This window comes from Danio rerio, chromosome 2 (genome assembly GCF_049306965.1).
Source record: "Danio rerio strain Tuebingen ecotype United States chromosome 2, GRCz12tu, whole genome shotgun sequence".
Lineage (NCBI taxonomy): Eukaryota > Metazoa > Chordata > Actinopteri > Cypriniformes > Danionidae > Danio > Danio rerio.
In genome coordinates, this window is record NC_133177.1 from 48,418,131 (window position 1) to 48,439,535 (window position 21,405).

At 32.4% G+C, this 21,405-nt stretch overlaps 1 protein-coding gene and 1 long non-coding RNA gene across 5 annotated transcripts in view; both read right to left on the minus strand.

The window, feature by feature from the left end:
- The window catches only part of LOC101886114 (uncharacterized), a 73,398-nt gene extending 53,747 nt beyond the window's left edge, over nucleotides 1–19,651 (minus strand). For all 3 annotated transcript variants that reach the window (XR_012393934.1, XR_012393933.1, XR_012393932.1), the window contains exon 1: nucleotides 19,532–19,651. This is a non-coding gene — a long non-coding RNA (uncharacterized lncRNA). The remainder of the gene's footprint in view (nucleotides 1–19,531) is intronic.
- On the minus strand, nucleotides 528–6,732 carry LOC141378664 (uncharacterized). Of its 2 annotated transcripts, none has more exons than XM_073929519.1 (10): nucleotides 6,577–6,732; nucleotides 6,205–6,311; nucleotides 4,892–5,054; nucleotides 4,652–4,733; nucleotides 4,364–4,474; nucleotides 3,994–4,122; nucleotides 1,959–3,903; nucleotides 1,788–1,850; nucleotides 1,540–1,659; nucleotides 528–1,361 (listed from the first exon to the last, which is right to left on the minus strand). In XM_073929519.1, the coding sequence occupies exons 2-10, from the start codon at nucleotides 6,305–6,307 to the stop codon at nucleotides 1,126–1,128; spliced, it is 2,952 nt and encodes a 983-aa protein (XP_073785620.1). In that variant the 5' UTR covers nucleotides 6,308–6,311; nucleotides 6,577–6,732; the 3' UTR covers nucleotides 528–1,125. The 2 variants fall into 2 exon arrangements, with proteins under 2 accessions (XP_073785620.1, XP_073785630.1); XM_073929529.1 differs by having other exon boundaries at nucleotides 4,301–4,474.
- Nucleotides 19,652–21,405: the final 1,754 nt, after the last annotated feature.

Consider the following 21,405-nt stretch of genomic DNA (forward strand, 5'->3'; position numbering starts at 1 on the left):
GTAAGGACTGGTTAACAAGTGTAAGTTGTCAATCAGGGAAATAAAACAACATAAAATTGAACATCCTTAGGTCATATAAGTAATGTGAGCCAGCTGCACATTTCCAAGTCAACAAATATCTGTGACATTATCGCGGTGTTTGCCAGGGTTCACTTTGGGTGCACGCGACATGCTTTCGGCTGGCAGAGCGCACAATTTTTTTCCAGACTCAAGCGAACAGTTTTTTACAGCATTTAATTAAATTTTTTTTTTAATTAATTTAATTTACTTTATTGCCAACACTGATGTTTAAGAGATCACTGCTACATGCACAGACCTGTTGCTGTTTATGACTTTCTGCTGTTTAAAACTTTCTTATTCATTTTATTTTAATATTATTTTGCATTATTATTTTAAAAATGTTTTATTTCATTATTAGTTACAGCTGCCTAAAAACGTTTAGTTGTTAAAAGCACTTATTGCACATTTTGACTTGTTGGATTGCAAGTTGCTCACACAGACACAGACACAAGAAACATAGCTACAAATTTTTGAATGAAATCAAGGAAAAGTTTATTTAAAATCCACACACAGTCTTGAACTGAGGGCATGTTATGTGCTTTCGCTGAACTCCTGACAATGGAAATGCTTTTCAAAGTGATAAACTGTCAAGCTGAGTTTACCTGCAAAATAGCATAAGCTCACTAATAGAGCACCCCAGACCAGCCCCCCAACCCCACCCATCCCCACCCCCCTTGCAGTAGTGCAATTCCACCCTCAGTGAAAAGTGGCTCCAGGCTACAGGTTGACAACAATAAAATCAATAACATTAAATAATACTTTTCAAATAAGTTGCTTTCACTTTCTGTAAATTTAAAATCACAATAAACATATATAGTTTGGTGAAGGAAAAAAGGTGGTATTAAAGGTAAAATTAAGAAATTTGTAAAATTTTAAAGTGGCTAAAACCAAAGTCATAACAAGGCATTCAATAACTGAGAGGCCCAAGCAGAATAGACTTTGTTGCTTGAAAAGTTTAGACATGCATCTAAAATAAGCTAATATCAATTATTTGACACACTGATGCTCCATTTACATAGACTATTACAGTTATGACTCAACACTGATAGTCCACATCACAAGCTCTCAGGGATATAGAGCATGATACCCTTGAGTCAAATTCCTCTTAATCGAAATTATTCTGTTGTGCACAAAGTATTTAACTGCTTTCCAATCTCTTCCATTATCCTTTAAAATTGTATTTTTGTTTAAGCATTTTTCACAGTCCACTTTTCCAGGAGTCTTCATTTCTTTAAAGTTGCTCTTGAAATAGTGTTCTATGACTTTCCTCTCTGTTTCTGACCAGGGCTTTTTGGGGTTTCCTAATAAAGAAGGAGAGGAGAAAGAAATTTAGTTGGTTATTAAATATACGAAGAAATGAATATGTAAAATGCAATGTCAGTATTACAGAGTTATACAAGTTGAAAACACAAAAGACAGTGTTCAATTGTAAAAAGAAATGCTTAGAACTTCTGTATTTTAGTGTACAGAATCACATACGTTTTTGACTGAAGGACAATAGTGGATTACTCATTTGTCCAATCACCTCACGAGAGTCTGCAGCCTTTCCAGAGTCGAGATCCCTAATTTCAGAAAGATCTTTCTCTTTGTCAGCATTTTCTGAAACATGGAGAAGCAACCCTTACTTAAAATTGCACACTAAATTAAAGCCATATTGCATTTAAGTATATAATTCCTAACTCAATATTAGTAATTATTATATTAAAAAATGACAACTTAAAACTTACCGCCTCGGCTTGTCTGTTTTTTAGAATTACCATCCTCTGAGTCTGAGCTGGAGCCCTCTTCAGCTGAAATGATTAAATATTATTTATATTATGTTAAATTGACTAAGTTTTACCAAGTGTGAAGTATTTCCCTTGTTTATAAAGCACAATACACAGAAATCATTTACTTACAGTTTATGTTAGGTGTTATGTCCTCCAAAGATTGTCCTTTATATTTGCTTATTCCACTTTGCAAGGCAAAAAGAATTCTGCTGACTTTTGCCATTTGCAACGTTTCTTCAGGGAGTCTATAAAACTCCCTATGGACATCGATGTCATGTCCCATAAATGTGGCAAGCTGGTCAAGTTCATGTGTTTTTAAGTTGAGTAACTGAGAAACTGTAGCCACATGTTTTCTCAATTTAGTAGAAGTGATGTTCTCTGGATGTTTAGCCCCACAGCTTTTAGCATAACGCTTTAAGCTGTCACATCCACGCATGTTCTCTAGTGATCCATAATTGGGACGGGCAAATATGTAAGGGTTAGCTTGAGAAATCCCAGCATCTTCTCTTGTTTTGATTAGAAGTTCTACTGATTCCTTTACATTTGCTGGTAATAATATTGGAACTTTCCGACCCCTCTTTCCTCTTATTTCTATTCTGGTGAGATTCTCACATAATTTCTTTTCAAACGGTGATAGACTCTCCAAAATATCATCCTGTATGTTGAGGTCGTTTCTCTGCAGATAGGTTTTGACCTCCATTCTAGAAACTTCGCCTTCACGACGCCGATTAAACAAAATTAACTGTGAAAGAGTGACTTGGGAGAGATTACTCCATGAGCTTTTGGATGGATGGTCATTGAGTTCTTGTTTGTTGACCTCCTCAAGATACTTTAAATGCTTTTGAAGCTTCCTGATGTCTTCTGCTAGAGGTAGTATTTGTGCACTATTCCATTTTTTCTGGTATAGTGTTTTTAGTGCATTTGATGACACATGGATTGTCCATTCCAGTTCAATTAGCTTATTAAAGTGCTCTGCTCGTCCCTTTAAAGCTTCATCTTCGTGGCGTAAAGCCTCCCCTTGCAAAATTTGTGCCACTTTAATAAGAGAATGTCGTAGTTTAAGTGCTGTTGATGGAACTGAAAATCTATTTGTTGATCCGTCAAATCCGGTCATCTTTTTCACAGCTTCAAGTACTGTGTTAAACTTTGCTGGGTTGATCAAGTCCTTCAAAGTAACAATGTCCTTGTCAATGGATCTTGCCACAAGAAGTAGTCTGGCAAGTTCCCTCATCTTATTTCTGATGTCAGCGCGGTATCGTCCAACTTCACCATTCTTTAGGAACATTCTTTCACCTAATGACAAAATTAATGTGTCTGATTTTACCACCTGGGTTACAGCATCATATGTCATGTCTCCAATAATCTTTTGAAGTCCAGCTGAAATTGTTGAGTCCATGGGCAACAGCAGGGAACAGCTTGCCTGAACCTTCCGCCTCACCAGAATATTCTCTTTTTTTTGTAACTTGCAACGTTTATGATGCCTCCAGAGGTCAGTTTTGACATACATACCAAAGCAAAACTTGCAAGGCAGGTAGTCAGTTGCTACTGACACATTCAAAGCTTGCCTTTTTGGTATGATCTCCCCTTTTCCTGTGGATAGGACTGCACTATTATGGTGGAAATTTCCCAGGTTCCGTACTTTAGTTAATAAAAGATTTCGCATGCTTGAGCCTTGCTTATGTGACAATGCCTTTGCAACTTCAACTTCTCCATGATGTTTTTGTTTGAGATGTCTTGTTATTTTTGCATATGGCTTTTCACAGTAAAGGCAGACATTCTTTTTGTCGTAGATCCGTTGGCATGGTTTGTTTGAGGACGTTTTCACCTTAATCATATGTTGATTTTGACAATCATTAGCACTTTCATCCATTTCTGTCATTGTCTTCTTAAGTGGTTTACCACGGATGGCTTTTTGTGCTTCTATTTTCCCTTGTACTTCTTTTGTTTCGCTTACTTCTTCTTCATCATTATCCTCTTTTTCTTCCTCTTCTTCTTCTTCACCCTCCTCTTTTTCTCCCTCTTCTTCTTCTTCCGACATTTCCACGAAAAGGGAAAGCTGTTGATCCATGTTGTTCTGAAATTCATAAACATTTGCATGTAATTACTTTGCAACAGTCTCTGCGTTATTCCAAATCAATGGTTATGTAAATAAACACTTAATTACCATTTCACATTTAGAGCATTCTTCTTCATTGTTGGATAATGATGATTCCGTCACATCATCGCAAACATTCTCTGGGATGTCCATCTCATTGTGTTGTTGAGGCAAGGAATTATCCATATTGGCTATTTCCTGTAAAACAAGTGTAAGAAATACGTAACTCTTGATTTAGTCCTGCTGTCATGTTTTCACTTAGAAAGTCAAATAAAGAAACTAAATAAATTACATAGAAACTATAACTTAGAAACATAAAATAAATAGAAACTATATACATTTACCATGACCTCTGTGGATGAGGTCTTTATGAAACTTTATGAAATAAATAGCTTTATGAAATAAATTGCTCACATTATATAACTGCAAATTTACATACATGTCTCCATGGGCAGTCAGGATCTCCATAGTCAAAGACAATTTCTTCTCCTGCAGGGATTTTTGTAGTTGCAAACGCACATAAATGTGGTCTTTTCTCACCATCACATATCTGTTGTTCACAAACAAACAAACACACACACGCACAAATAATCATCATATAAGTAGTCATGTATTGTGTATGAATATATATATATATATATATAAAATACATTATAGCTGTTTGGCTTGATGATATGAAACTGTAGGTATAAATTAATACAAGTAAATAATACAAAGATGGACTTACTATTTTAATTTTGCTGTTCGGCTTAATGTGATCATCGTTAATGAATCGTCCAAGTCGTTCTGTGTCTTTACTGCCATCAACACTGTGTGAATATAATTTATGACAAAATGATTGTAAGTTTAAAGCAAACATACAAACTATATATATATATATATATATATATATATATATATATATATATATATATATATATATATATATATATGAACAATTCATCTTATCATAGAACAATCATCTTACCAATATAAATGTCCCTGGTAGGAGTAGAAGTACAGAAACGCGGCATCTTCAGCTGAGTACTCTTTAAACAGAGCCTCTCCTTCAGATCCAGTTATGTGTCTTCCAGCATACTCAAGCAGGAATTCTCCTGGCTCAATGTCTTTGCAGGCAATTACTCCATAACCTAATAAATAGAGTATAAGTGATTATAACCCTGTGCGACACAAATATATATATATATATATATATATATATATATATATATATATATATATATATATATATATATATATATATATATATATATATATATATATATATATATATATAAACAGCAAACAAAATGTGTTCACCTTTTAGATGTTGTTATTAGAGTCCTCCAATTCACAAATAAATGTGTTTTTGCATTTGCAACATTTTAGGAAGTTTTTAGGGAAATGTTTTTTTGTCTGAACAAATGCAAACAACATCCTTACAGGTGGTACTGCTTATGAAGCCCATAACTGTATAGCTTATATGTGACCCTGGACCACAAACCAACCTTATGTTGCATGGGTATATTTTTGGCAAAAACCAAAATTGCATCGCATGAGTTAAAATAATAGATTTGACTTTATTCCCAAAAATCAATAAAACATTAAGTTATTTTCCATTGACAATTTCTTACCATAAATACATCAAAACTGAATTCATGACTAGTAATATGCATTGCTAAGAGGTAAACCAAGTTTTAGAGCTAAGTTTTAAACCACTTTTAAAATAGAGTAAACTTTTTCTCAATATTTAGATTTTTTGCTCCCTCAGATTTCTGAAGTAATTGTTTTTCTGACAAATAATGTCCTGTTTCAACAAACCATAAATCAATGCAAAGCTAATTTATTCTTATTTTTCAGAAAAATGTATACAATTGACACTTATGACTGGTTTTCTGTAAGGTCGCAATGATATGGTTTTGTGTAAGTCATATTGTTGTGAAAAAGTAAAATAGTTTATATAAAAGGTTCATACTGTATTTACAAGTGTGATTAAGTAAATGCTTATCTGTGTAGCCATATTCAGTAAAAATAGTCTACATTGTGTATGTCTAGATTTACAATGTATGTGACATCATAATACAGGAGCATTCTGGCTGGTGCAGTCTAAACAGGAAAAACACTAATTGTATAGAAATAATTTGAAAGAAAATCAATCCCAATCATACTTTAATGTTTTAAAGATTTCACACATTCCACATCCACACACTAATGTCTTTTTATATATGTTAATCAAATTCGTTGTTAGATGGGATTTACAGTCTTACAGTGCTGGAGGCAGAATCTTGAATGATAACTTACCTTTCTCTTGACTTATAACTTTTTTCTGAAAGATGTCTTTATCTGTTCCAGAAGCAATAAATTCCAAAGCTTCCTTTTCCGCACAGACTCTTCTAGGTCTCATATTCCTATGAAATATGTTAAAACATATTTAGGGTACAGTGCATTTGACCATATTGATATATTTTCTTTTACCTGTTTTCCGATTTACTTTTATTAAAAGGTGCTATATAAATAAAGCTTTACTTACATTACTGACTTACAAAAAAAATTATAATAAAAATTAGTATATAGTAAAAATTCACCAAAGCACTACATTGCATTTTTAACAAACATTTTATCATGTTAGCATTTAGATATTATTATAATATAAATTGAGAATGTGCAACTTACCTTTTCTGTCTTAAATGACAAAGTTGGATGAAATATGGCCTCAGTAGACTTTTCTTTGTATGGTCTATTTAGTAGGTTGAAAAATCTCCAATGTAGTAATCTACAAGCAGTTTTGTCCTCCAAAGTTGTTATTTGTTACTTAGCAAAAAAGTTAATGGAGGTTCTGTTAAGTACCCAGAATATATATTCACACAAACCGACCCAGCTACTGTATCTGGATCATGATTGGATAAGACTCAAATAGCCCCATTAATGTTGGTATAGTCATGCAAATTTCAGTAGGAACGAATGGGGGTTCAAAACATTGGTAACTGGTTAGTTTTAATTTGACTAATCTTATAAAATGTTAAACTGGCAGTAAATAATTAAAAAAAATGCATTTGTCATATTTTTCATAAATAAATGATAAATATCCATTTTTCATTTCCTAAAAATGCCATCTCAGTGTGGAAAGAAGGCCAAAACAAATATGTGTTTTAAACAAAAAATATATTAGTGTGGCCAAAGTTTGTCCTAAAGTTTAACATTAAATAAAGTTAGATTATGATTAAAAATTCAGTGTTCCAGCTAAGGTCCCCTGTTGGATAGGTAAACGCCGCTCAGAGCTTTAGGTCCCCACTTGGTGTGTGTTTTAGTAAAAATGCAGTAACATTCACTGAGAAATAGATCAAATGTGTGTGTGCTCATTTAAATTGGGCAGTGTATATATTTAGGTGTTTTGAAACATCCTAGAGATGTGGACTAATAAGTTGACTTAATTCCTTCATGTTTTCCCAACACAACTCTGTTGTGTGGAACCCAGCATTTTACAGTGATGGATAAATTGTAAATAAATCAGATTTCATTCCTATTCTTTGAATAAATGTTAAAAAATGCAAATATTCTGACACTACACACAACTGGGTAATTTAGTTCCTCACTTCACAACAAAACCTTTGAAACCCTTGAAAAAAAACAGTATTCAGCAGTAAAACAAATATTGAGTTTTGAGCTCCAAAATCTTTATGTTGTGTTTGTGATGCTGAGAAATGACGAATAAATGAAACATCGTTCTTAACCAGCCTAGCTTAGATAGTATGGAGCAACACATGTTCAGATGACTTTATATTTACTAATATTTCACTTGTTGAATATCTCTGAAACAACAGTGTTGATAATTATTTAAAAAACAGCAATTGCCTTAAAACATACACTGTAAAAATACTTAAAAGAATAAAAAACATACCAGCTTACCAGTAATTAGAAACAAAATCATGTATTTTTCTTTAAATAAAATACTACATACAGTCAATCGTGATAAATTGTAAATAACTCCTTCAAATAAATGCAAAGAAATATTAAACACTAAAATGACACTAAACTAAATTATTCTTTTGACTAGAAAGAAAAATTTTAACCAATCAGTTTACAGTGTACTAATGGCCTGTTTATCTGGGCTTTACTGGCGATAATGGTCAGAAATGTTGGACCATTATTGCCTTTTTAGCATATCAGTAGAGGACACAAACCAGCCAGACAGTAATGTGTGTATTGTGAAATGGGCTAAATCTAAAAAATAGAGTCAGCATGCTTGTGTTTGCTTTATAATTTAGCAAGGTAAAAAAAAGCTTTGACTCCTATTTTGAATCATCAGGCAGAAATGTTTGTAAAATAGTATGTATTATGTAACACTCTTAGTAAATATAACACACATACACACACAAACACTGCAGAGTACTATATACTTTGTCAAATAAAATACAAACCTTTAAATATATATTTGCTTATTTAATTGAAGTATGACTTGAACGGTTTTTATTTTTGTGCAATGATTCGTATGTAGATATATTTGACAGCTACTGTTATTGGCCACGTGAAAAACCTTCAGATGTAATTTACTTTTGTTTAGACGCTGACTAAAAACAAGTTTTGAAGTGTTTTGATGTTTATGTGTTATCTACATTTTCAGGGTTAAACTACATATTTGTACGATGAGTTTGAGTCAATATTGTGAAAATTGCACATTTAACTTAAACAGTTAATTTACGAATTGTGAAAATGTTTATATTATACAGAGTAATGTGTTATGCATTTATGACCAAATAAATATAAACAGTTTAAATACAAGTAAAATAATAAGTAATAGCCCTAAGGTAACTTTTTGTTTGAATTTGTGTATTTTTCATATATTTTTTGCTTGTATTCTTGCCATGATAAACATATATGTTTATATAGCAACCCATGTTCTGTTGTCATTAATATGTTAATAAACTTTAGGTAGAACGGTCAGAGATATAAACACAAAAGCAAGTGATGCAACAAAGTTTGAAAATAAAAAAATCTTAAATGATTATAAAAATTGTTTAAAATAACAATAATTAAAAAAAAATCTTGAACGACATTTATGATAAATATATATGATTATTAATGACTTCTCTATTTATCTGTCTGATTTTCCAGGGGTTTTCTTTTGACAACCACCTGACATTGTAAAGAATATGTCAACAGCGGACGCGTCATAAAAGGCTCGACTGTATGTTGCGCACGCTGTCAGCAGAGGTTCACGATGCTGCGCCAGGAGAAAGTATAAATCAGCCTTTAGTATTGAGCGGCACATGTTTGGATGACTTTATATTTACTAATAGTTCCCTTTTTCAATATCTCTGTAAGAACAGTGTTGATAATTATTGAAAAAGAAAACAGTTATTGCCTTAAAACATAAAAAGTAACTGTAAAAACTGTAAAAAGACTGAATATATATTAATTATAAAAATAAAAAAAACACAGTAATTGCCTTAAAACGTACACTGTAAAAATACTTGAGAGATTTTTTTATAAACATTCCGAAATTGGGCAAATTATAAAAAATATATTTTTTGTATGTTTTATTTGTATGCTTTATATCTATTACATGTATTACTTTCAATGTCAAGCCTAAAATATTTGCAGGTAGAACTTATTTAGCATTAAATGTTTCTATCAGAATATTTAATAATAAGTAAAGGTTTAAATCTTCATCTTTAAACAAAAAATATATTAGTGTGGCCAAAGTTTGTCCTAAAGTTTAACATTAAATAAAGTTAGATTATGATTAAAATTCAGTGTTCCAGCTAAGGTCCCCTGTTGGATAGGTAAACGCCGCTCAGAGCTTCAGGTCCCCACTTGGTGTGTGTTTTAGTAAAAATGCAGTAACATTCACTGAGAAATAGATCAAACGTGTGTGTGCTCATTTAAATTGGGCAGTGTATATATTTAGGTGTTCTGAAATATCTTAGAGAAAAAGTTTCAAAAAAGTTTCAAAAGGTCCCCTGTTGGATAGGTAAACGCCGCTCAGAGCTTCAGGTCCCCACTTGGTGTGTGTTTTAGTAAAAATACAGTAACATTCACTGAGAAATAGATCAAATGTGTGTGTGCTCATTTAAATTGGGCAGTGTATATATTTAGGTGTTCTGAAATATCTTAGAGATTTGGCCAAAGTTCTGGATTGAGTTTTTGTCAGTTTGTTCTGTTTCTTCATGTATTGCATGACCAAACTGACATTAATCTAAAGCAGATGTTTTTGATGATGTTCATTGGCAGCTTTATTATGAAAGCAGTTTCCACAGTCCACACTGCAACACGAAAATGCCGTTGTCATATTTTTCATAAATAAATGATAAATATCCATTTTTCATTTCCTAAAAATGCCATCTCAGTGTGGAAAGAAGGCCGAAACAAATATGTGTTTTAAACAAAAAATATATTAGTGTGGCCAAAGTTTGTCCTAAAGTTTAACATTAAATAAAGTTAGATTATGATTAAAAATTCAGTGTTCCAGCTAAGGTCCCCTGTTGGATAGGTAAACGCCGCTCAGAGCTTTAGGTCCCCACTTGGTGTGTGTTTTAGTAAAAATGCAGTAACATTCACTGAGAAATAGATCAAATGTGTGTGTGCTCATTTAAATTGGGCAGTGTATATATTTAGGTGTTTTGAAACATCCTAGAGATGTGGACTAATAAGTTGACTTAATTCCTTCATGTTTTCCCAACACAACTCTGTTGTGTGGAACCCAGCATTTTACAGTGATGGATAAATTGTAAATAAATCAGATTTCATTCCTATTCTTTGAATAAATGTTAAAAAATGCAAATATTCTGACACTACACACAACTGGGTAATTTAGTTCCTCACTTCACAACAAAACCTTTGAAACCCTTGAAAAAAAAACAGTATTCAGCAGTAAAACAAATATTGAGTTTTGAGCTCCAAAATCTTTATGTTGTGTTTGTGATGCTGAGAAATGACGAATAAATGAAACATCGTTCTTAACCAGCCTAGCTTAGATAGTATGGAGCAACACATGTTCAGATGACTTTATATTTACTAATATTTCACTTGTTGAATATCTCTGAAACAACAGTGTTGATAATTATTTAAAAAACAGCAATTGCCTTAAAACATACACTGTAAAAATACTTAAAAGAATAAAAAACATACCAGCTTACCAGTAATTAGAAACAAAATCATGTATTTTTCTTTAAATAAAATACTACATACAGTCAATCGTGATAAATTGTAAATAACTCCTTCAAATAAATGCAAAGAAATATTAAACACTAAAATGACACTAAACTAAATTATTCTTTTGACTAGAAAGAAAAATTTTAACCAATCAGTTTACAGTGTACTAATGGCCTGTTTATCTGGGCTTTACTGGCGATAATGGTCAGAAATGTTGGACCATTATTGCCTTTTTAGCATATCAGTAGAGGACACAAACCAGCCAGACAGTAATGTGTGTATTGTGAAATGGGCTAAATCTAAAAAATAGAGTCAGCATGCTTGTGTTTGCTTTATAATTTAGCAAGGTAAAAAAAAGCTTTGACTCCTATTTTGAATCATCAGGCAGAAATGTTTGTAAAATAGTATGTATTATGTAACACTCTTAGTAAATATAACACACATACACACACAAACACTGCAGAGTACTATATACTTTGTCAAATAAAATACAAACCTTTAAATATATATTTGCTTATTTAATTGAAGTATGACTTGAACGGTTTTTATTTTTGTGCAATGATTCGTATGTAGATATATTTGACAGCTACTGTTATTGGCCACGTGAAAAACCTTCAGATGTAATTTACTTTTGTTTAGACGCTGACTAAAAACAAGTTTTGAAGTGTTTTGATGTTTATGTGTTATCTACATTTTCAGGGTTAAACTACATATTTGTACGATGAGTTTGAGTCAATATTGTGAAAATTGCACATTTAACTTAAACAGTTAATTTACGAATTGTGAAAATGTTTATATTATACAGAGTAATGTGTTATGCATTTATGACCAAATAAATATAAACAGTTTAAATACAAGTAAAATAATAAGTAATAGCCCTAAGGTAACTTTTTGTTTGAATTTGTGTATTTTTCATATATTTTTTGCTTGTATTCTTGCCATGATAAACATATATGTTTATATAGCAACCCATGTTCTGTTGTCATTAATATGTTAATAAACTTTAGGTAGAACTGTCAGAGATATAAACACAAAAGCAAGTGATGCAACAAAGTTTGAAAATAAAAAAATCTTAAATGATTATAAAAATTGTTTAAAATAACAATAATTAAAAAAAAATCTTGAACGACATTTATGATAAATATATATGATTATTAATGACTTCTCTATTTATCTGTCTGATTTTCCAGGGGTTTTCTTTTGACAACCACCTGACATTGTAAAGAATATGTCAACAGCGGACGCGTCATAAAAGGCTCGACTGTATGTTGCGCACGCTGTCAGCAGAGGTTCACGATGCTGCGCCAGGAGAAAGTATAAATCAGCCTTTAGTATTGAGCGGCACATGTTTGGATGACTTTATATTTACTAATAGTTCCCTTTTTCAATATCTCTGTAAGAACAGTGTTGATAATTATTGAAAAAGAAAACAGTTATTGCCTTAAAACATAAAAAGTAACTGTAAAAACTGTAAAAAGACTGAATATATATTAATTATAAAAATAAAAAAAACACAGTAATTGCCTTAAAACGTACACTGTAAAAATACTTGAGAGATTTTTTTATAAACATTCCGAAATTGGGCAAATTATAAAAAATATATTTTTTGTATGTTTTATTTGTATGCTTTATATCTATTACATGTATTACTTTCAATGTCAAGCCTAAAATATTTGCAGGTAGAACTTATTTAGCATTAAATGTTTCTATCAGAATATTTAATAATAAGTAAAGGTTTAAATCTTCATCTTTAAACAAAAAATATATTAGTGTGGCCAAAGTTTGTCCTAAAGTTTAACATTAAATAAAGTTAGATTATGATTAAAATTCAGTGTTCCAGCTAAGGTCCCCTGTTGGATAGGTAAACGCCGCTCAGAGCTTCAGGTCCCCACTTGGTGTGTGTTTTAGTAAAAATGCAGTAACATTCACTGAGAAATAGATCAAACGTGTGTGTGCTCATTTAAATTGGGCAGTGTATATATTTAGGTGTTCTGAAATATCTTAGAGAAAAAGTTTCAAAAAAGTTTCAAAAGGTCCCCTGTTGGATAGGTAAACGCCGCTCAGAGCTTCAGGTCCCCACTTGGTGTGTGTTTTAGTAAAAATACAGTAACATTCACTGAGAAATAGATCAAATGTGTGTGTGCTCATTTAAATTGGGCAGTGTATATATTTAGGTGTTCTGAAATATCTTAGAGATTTGGCCAAAGTTCTGGATTGAGTTTTTGTCAGTTTGTTCTGTTTCTTCATGTATTGCATGACCAAACTGACATTAATCTAAAGCAGATGTTTTTGATGATGTTCATTGGCAGCTTTATTATGAAAGCAGTTTCCACAGTCCACACTGCAACACGAAAATGCCGTTGTCATATTTTTCATAAATAAATGATAAATATCCATTTTTCATTTCCTAAAAATGCCATCTCAGTGTGGAAAGAAGGCCGAAACAAATATGTGTTTTAAACAAAAAATATATTAGTGTGGCCAAAGTTTGTCCTAAAGTTTAACATTAAATAAAGTTAGATTATGATTAAAAATTCAGTGTTCCAGCTAAGGTCCCCTGTTGGATAGGTAAACGCCGCTCAGAGCTTTAGGTCCCCACTTGGTGTGTGTTTTAGTAAAAATGCAGTAACATTCACTGAGAAATAGATCAAATGTGTGTGTGCTCATTTAAATTGGGCAGTGTATATATTTAGGTGTTTTGAAACATCCTAGAGATGTGGACTAATAAGTTGACTTAATTCCTTCATGTTTTCCCAACACAACTCTGTTGTGTGGAACCCAGCATTTTACAGTGATGGATAAATTGTAAATAAATCAGATTTCATTCCTATTCTTTGAATAAATGTTAAAAAATGCAAATATTCTGACACTACACACAACTGGGTAATTTAGTTCCTCACTTCACAACAAAACCTTTGAAACCCTTGAAAAAAAAACAGTATTCAGCAGTAAAACAAATATTGAGTTTTGAGCTCCAAAATCTTTATGTTGTGTTTGTGATGCTGAGAAATGACGAATAAATGAAACATCGTTCTTAACCAGCCTAGCTTAGATAGTATGGAGCAACACATGTTCAGATGACTTTATATTTACTAATATTTCACTTGTTGAATATCTCTGAAACAACAGTGTTGATAATTATTTAAAAAACAGCAATTGCCTTAAAACATACACTGTAAAAATACTTAAAAGAATAAAAAACATACCAGCTTACCAGTAATTAGAAACAAAATCATGTATTTTTCTTTAAAAAAAGAAAAGAAAAAGAAAATACTACATACATCAGTCAATCGTGATAAATTGTAAATAACTCAGACTTTATTCTTATACTTCAAATAAATATAAAAAATTTAATTATTTTGACATTAACCACTAAAATGAAACTGAACACAGTTGGGTAATTTAGTTTCTCACTTCACAACAAAACCTCTGAAACCTGATCAAAAAAAAAACTATTATTTATTTAGCATTTAATGTTTCTTTCAGAATATTTAATAATAAGTAAAGGTTTAATTCTTCAAAAGTTATCATTTAAATAAAGTTAATTAAAGTTAAAAGTTTCAAAAGGTCCCCTGTTGGATAGGTAAACGCCGCTCAGTGCTTCAGGTCCCCACTTGGTGTGTGTTTTAGTAAAAATGCAGTAACATTCACTGAGAAATAGATCAAATGTGTGTGTGCTCATTTAAATTGGGCAGTGTATATATTTAGGTGTTCTGAAATATCTTAGAGAAAAAGTTTCAAAAAAGTTTCAAAAGGTCCCCTGTTGGATAGGTAAACGCCGCTCAGAGCTTCAGGTCCCCACTTGGTGTGTGTTTTAGTAAAAATGCAGTAACATTCACTGAGAAATAGATCAAATGTGTGTGTGCTCATTTAAATTGGGCAGTGTATATATTTAGGTGTTCTGAAATATCTTAGAGATTTGGCCAAAGTTCTGGATTGAGTTTTTGTCAGTTTGTTCTGTTTCTTCATGTATTTCCAGACAGACTGGAGCATGACCAAACTGACATTAATCTAAAGCAGATGTTTTTGATGATGTTCATTGGCAGCTTTATTATGAAAGCAGTTTCCACAGTCCACACTGCAACACGAAAATGCTGTTGTCATATTTTTTATAAATAAATGATAAATATCCATTTTTCATTTCCTAAAAATGCCATCTCAGTGTGGAAAGAAGGCCGAAACAAATATGTGTTTTAAACAAAAAATATATTAGTGTGGCCAAAGTTTGTCCTTAAGTTTAACATTAAATAAAGTTAGATTATGATTAAAAATTCAGTGTTCCAGCTAAGGTCCCCTGTTGGATAGGTAAACGCCGCTCAGAGCTTCAGGTCCCCACTTGGCATGAGTTTTTATAAAATTTGCATATTGTGAATTTAAAGAACAAACCACTGTAATACAATGACTTGCCTAATTAACCTAATTACCCTAGTTAAGCCTTTAAAAGTCACTTTAAGCTGAATACTAGTGTCTTGAAAAATATCTAGTCAAATATTATGTGCTGTCATCATGGCAAAGATAAAAGAAATCAGTTATTAGAAATTAGTTACTAAAATATTATGTTTAGAAATGTGGTGAAAACAATATACAGGGTGGCTAAAAATTCTGACTACAACTGTATATACATATATAATTATTTTAATTTCAAGTCTAAAATACAGTCAACATCTGGTTGATCAACCAACAAGTGGATCAAAACTTTTCTTCAAAGTTGTCCTAAAGCTATTGAATAAATATACTTTTATGATCCACTTCAAATGTTGACTTCTGTATTTGCAGGTAAAACTAAATTATTTAACATATAAAGTTACTATTAGAATATTTAATAATATATAAATGTTAAAAGTTTTAAAAAGGTTTTAGAGTTTAGCATTAAATAATGTCAGATTGTGAGTTAATGTCTGTGTTCCAGCAGTCTCTAAAGGATAGGTAGACACACTCAGAGCTTCAGGTCCCCACTTGGTGTGTGTTTTAGTAAAAATACAGGAGTGCATATTGTCAATATTCACTAAGATGTTGATTAAATGTGTGTACTCATTTAAATTGAGCAGTATATATATATATATATATATATATATATATATATATATATATATATATATATATATATATATATATATATATATATATATATATATATATATATATACTGATATATATGCACATATATAACAAACAATTTATGCAGATTAAACTCAATTATTTAGGTTTTAATGTCACTATTACAATATGTAATAATATATAAATGTTTAAAATGTTAGAGTTAAGCATGTAAATAAAGTCAGATTGTGAGTTTAGAGTCTGTGTTCCAGCAGTCTGTGTGTTTCACACTCAGTGTCTCTGCAGTCTATGAAGGTCCCCTGCTGGATAGGTAGATGTCGCCCAGAGCTTCAGGTCCCCACTTGGCATGTGTTTTAAAAAAAAATTAAAATACTTATTTTCAGTTATATTATGAAAAAAGACCTTAAAAGAAAATTTTGTATGTGATTTTTATTTTATTAAAATGAGCAGAAACCCTGGTCCCCTCTTGGCCTGTATAGAGCGACGGTCCCCTCTTGGTAGCATAGACGTGTATGTGTGTGTGTGTGTGTGTGTAGGGGGGTTACTTTCCGGTATAGATATAATCACAGCCTGTAATATATTTAACAGTCTTCTCTCTCGGTCTGTTGCGGCTTTCCGTGCCCTTACTTTATCTCGCTAAAGAGCAAAACAGCAACAAACAGATTTCATATATTGCAATTAGACACATCTGGATCCTGTCAACAACACCTGACGGATTTCAGCAATCAGCTTGAACTGGTTTGTTTTCTGCACATGATCAACTTTTTCTTTTAAACTGTAACAAAACACTGCAACATATACTGTATAATCGAAAGATGAAGAAAAACCGTAGACAAAAGCGAAACTGAAGCCCAGATTAAAGGTAATCATGCACATTTAACTTGTCACTGAGCCAAGTTTATCTTCAGCCCACATGCAAGCATCAGTTTACTGATTTAATCTAATGATGCAGTGGTTGTGATGAGAGGCTGGGTGCTGAGATGACTCACTACAGTCTGTGATGGCGACAGCGGAAAGCAGGCAAACACAAGAGGTGAAATCCAGGTGATCTTTTCATCTACACATTTAGAAAGCTGGAAATATCATGTCTGAGCAGATGGAGAGGGTTGTAATGCTAATTTATTTATTCCTCTTCAAATAAAGTGCTTTTTTCTTGATGATGCAGAACACCCATTAAGAAGAATCATTTTTGCTTCCCTTTCAGTGAACAACACTGTTAAAAGAGAAAGCTACTTTATAGGTATGGTTCTGAAAATAATATTTAACATCCACAAACAAAAAGCTCTTTAAAGTGTAAAGGGTTCTTTGGACTGGTTCCTATGTTGTTTAAGAACCATTGACTGAAAGGTTCTTTTGGGGAACCAAGTTCCTTCATGGCATGGAACTATTTACTCATCCTCAAGTGATTTATGAGTTTCCTTCTTCTGTTGAACACAATTTTCGAAAACCTGTAACCATCGACATCCATAGTAAGAAATCTATGTAAACCAATGGTATTGCAATGTAACATGGTAATGGTAAAAATACAGGTTTCCAGCTTTCTTCAAGATATCTTCTGTGTTCAGCAGAAGAAAGAATGAGACGGGTTTTGAACAAGTGAATGGTTCGTAAATGGTGACAATTTTCATTTATGGGTAAACTATAACTTAAATAATATTTTTCCTCTATAAGGAACCTTCTTTTGGTGCAAGGTTCTATTGATTTAAAAGGTTCCTCACTGAACTATCAATGCCAGTGATGCCTTTATGCTTTAATAGTGCAGAAGAACCATTTTTTGTTCCTTAAAAGAACAATGAACAGTTCTTATAAGAGTCAACAATTCTTCCATTCTTAAAATAAATAACCATTTGTTCTTTAACAACCTAAAAAACATTTGTTCCACTTTAACCCTTTAACTGCCTCCTCATATTTTAACTGTTATAAATAATGACAGTTAAAGTAATTAAAGACTGACTGTTCTAAATGGTTTACACACACAGCACTGTTGGTTTACAAAAAAAGTAATCCTGTTACACTACTACACTTGATTTTGATTCTATTGTAAAAAAAAAGAAAGAAAGAAAACAATAAATAAGATATTTTATGGCATACTTCAAAAAATAGAAAGATGATTAAGTATTCAGAAATGTTTCATTTTGAATATTTTTTCAATAAAATGGTCTAACACTTTACATTTTCAGATTTTTTTATAGTGTGTGTGTATGAATTCATTACATTACTTGTACCAAAAACTGACATATCAACCATTTGGTAGAGGTTGATATTTTAGAAATTATGGGATGTGTTGAAAAGAAAAAATGCATTGAGTGTGTTAACTAGAGACATTTGAAGTAAAAAAAAATGCAATCCAATTTTTTTTTTTTTTTTCTTGATGGGGCAGTTAAAGGGATAAAGGATCTTTCTGAAATTTAAAGGTTCTGTGTGTATTAAAGGGTCTATATGGATCCTAAAATGGCAATGGGCATCTTTTATTTGTTTCAATGGATCTTTGGGATCCTTTATGAAGCCTCTGATACCAATAACAATACATACAAATTTAATTTGTATCCATTTTATGAGCAGTTTTTTTTTTATATCTATGCAAATGTTTCCTGCACATTTGTGCATGCTTTTGAGTTATTTATTCTAGAGACAAAAATAAAATGTGTGAAAATGTATCTGTTACAGCCTGATGGCAGAATTGTAATAAACATACTCTTTACATATGACATTAATCTTACAAAGGAGCTTAACTGTACATTTTCAACCTGCTTTAATTTGTTTACAATTCATGTATTAACCTTTGAGATGCGAATTATCTCAGATATTAAAACACCTTGTACATGCAGTGCACACCACACACACATTTAACTCTCATATGAATTGCATGAATTATTAAATCACAAAAGAAAATATAGTAATATGTTATTTGAATTCAAACCAAGAACTGTATTCTTTTTTAACAATGTAGACTAATGAGATTATTGTAAATTAAGGTGAACCCCAAAGATCTTGTAAAAGAAACAATAAATATTAAGAGAACGGTCAAACCCAATTGAGTAAAGGTTTAGGAAAAAGCACCCATACTGTTTTTAATATTATATCTGACACTGAGAGGTTAAAAATAATCTTTCTCTACAAATATTTCAGCATAAGACGAACTATTATTAAAACTATATTTAACACAATATTAATAAATATAACATTGATACATATACATTTATTGTTATAAATAAACCAAATACATAAACATATGCATATGTTTTCCAAAAGCCTAACATAAAACGGTCGATAAACATGCAAATAAAGCACTTTTATGAATAAGTTATTGGTGACAGTTCGTTTTTCATGCGCAGCTGCCACCTACAGATTTTATCTTGCTTTCACGAAAAATAACTGCAACTTTTGCGTTATGAGAGTGAAGTGAAGGCTTACATACCTTCCTTAAAACCTTAGGAGGAGGTAAAAGAAGACAGTCCACGGAAGGAGTGTTTGCATGGCTTCAGAAATCTCCCCGGAACCTCCAGCTGGTCTGATCTGCGCCGGTCACCGCCGAATCGCTGTAGTTCCACTCGCGCTCTCAATGGTTTCACAAACGAGGCGGGGCTTTGAGTCCCATGACAGACTGCGCGATCTATGATTGGCCACTGCGCTGTAAGGTTGACACAATGCTGATGCTTGTGATTGGTTGTGTGTGAAGCTATTTGACGCCGAGTCCAGCGTGTGTTAGAATTTGGTGAAGGGGGGTGAATTAGTGTGGGTGGGTGGGGTCCTTCAGAAAAAAAAAAAAATGAAGACCCATATTTTCTGCGAGTCTGTCGAAATTTCCAGCTTGGAGGTGCTTGAAAAGGATTTTAACCATGAAAACAATGAAACATGAAAGATCATGATTACATTTAACAAACAAATTGAAGTATATTTTCTCATATCAACATTCTTTCACGTGACACTGATCTTTGAACAGTGTTGAAGGTGTGTTTTGCTTGATTTGCTCTTTTCTCTGCCATTATACTTCCAGTTTACCTCACTAACTCAACCAAAACATGTAAAATAATTTTGTGTTCAACACTGATGTGAAAGAAGAACCAATTTTGGTTTCACAAAATAACTAGACATGTTAATGACTTTCTAATCGTATTTTTATATTGATTTTAAAGGTGGTAAAGGTTTTTAATGGGATACGTTATGCTAATAATGAGCTTTTATTTTCAAGCGTAAGCCATTAGAAGAACTGTTTTTATTTTTTGGTGAAACAATTCTTAAAAGAACCATTATTTGGCATATTATATAATTATTTGGTATATTATATTTAATTTAAATTCTTAATTAATTTCAATAACCATAAAAAAATGTGTTAAGGGTGGCGCAGTGAGTTGGGCTGTTGCCTCACAGCAAGAAGGTTGCTGCTTTAAGTCCCAGCTGGGTCACTGGCATTTCTGTGTGGAGTTTGCATGCTCTCGTCATGTTGGTGTGGATTTCCTCCGGGTGCTCCGGTTTTCTCCACAATCCAAAGACATGTGCTTTATTTTAATGTTTCTCAACCACGTTCCTGGAGGCCCACCAACACTCCATGTTTTGGATATCTCTTGTCTGTCACATCCAGTACAGGTTTTTCAGTCTCTGCTAATGATCTGAATGAAATGTAAAAAATGTTTAAAATGTGCTGAGCTGGAGGTCTTTTAGGCAAGGGTGTAGATTTGCTTTTGATATTGGTGGGGATCTAATTTGATACAATAATCGTTGTGGAGGCCAAGATCGAAGCAAATTTTGTATTATTTGCACATGCATGATTACTATTATGGTGCACTTGTAGTGAAACTGATTTCAAGTGACTGACACTTTTCTTTGAAATGTAGCTGCTTAATATGTCCAGGTCTCACCTGAGTTCTTCACAGTTTGCCTGACTTTAAAATTTCGACAGCATTATTTTATTTTGGAGGCGATTAAATTATTGGTGGGGACATTTTAATAATCTGTGGATATTGGTGGGTACACTACCCCTCCATCCATGCTAATTCTACACTTTTGCTTCCAGGTACAGTACATGGTTGAGAAACATTGCTGTAGGTGAACTGGGTAAGCTAAATTGTCTAGTGTATGTGTGTATGTCCTGTTCCTCAAGATTGAGGGTTGAGAGTTGGCCTAGCAACTTACCTCATAAAAAAAAGGACGTTACGAAACACCAATATGGTGCAGATAAATATCAACTTCAATATGCCCCTGGGAGTAAGTAAGTATGTGTGTGAATGAGCGTGTATGGGTGTTTCCCAATACTGGATTGCAGCTGGAAGGGCAGCTGCTGTGTAAAACATT

Coding starts and splice junctions, on each gene's coding strand:
- LOC141378664 (XM_073929519.1), bottom strand. CDS start 6,307: ATGAGACCTAGAAGAGTCTGTGCGGAAAAGGAAGCTTTGGAATTTATT. Junction 4,123..4,363: donor CTGACTGCCCATGGAGACAT/GTATGTAAATTT, acceptor CTTGTTTTACAG/GAAATAGCCAATATGGATAA. Junction 1,660..1,787: donor AAAACAGACAAGCCGAGGCG/GTAAGTTTTAAG, acceptor TCCATGTTTCAG/AAAATGCTGACAAAGAGAAA.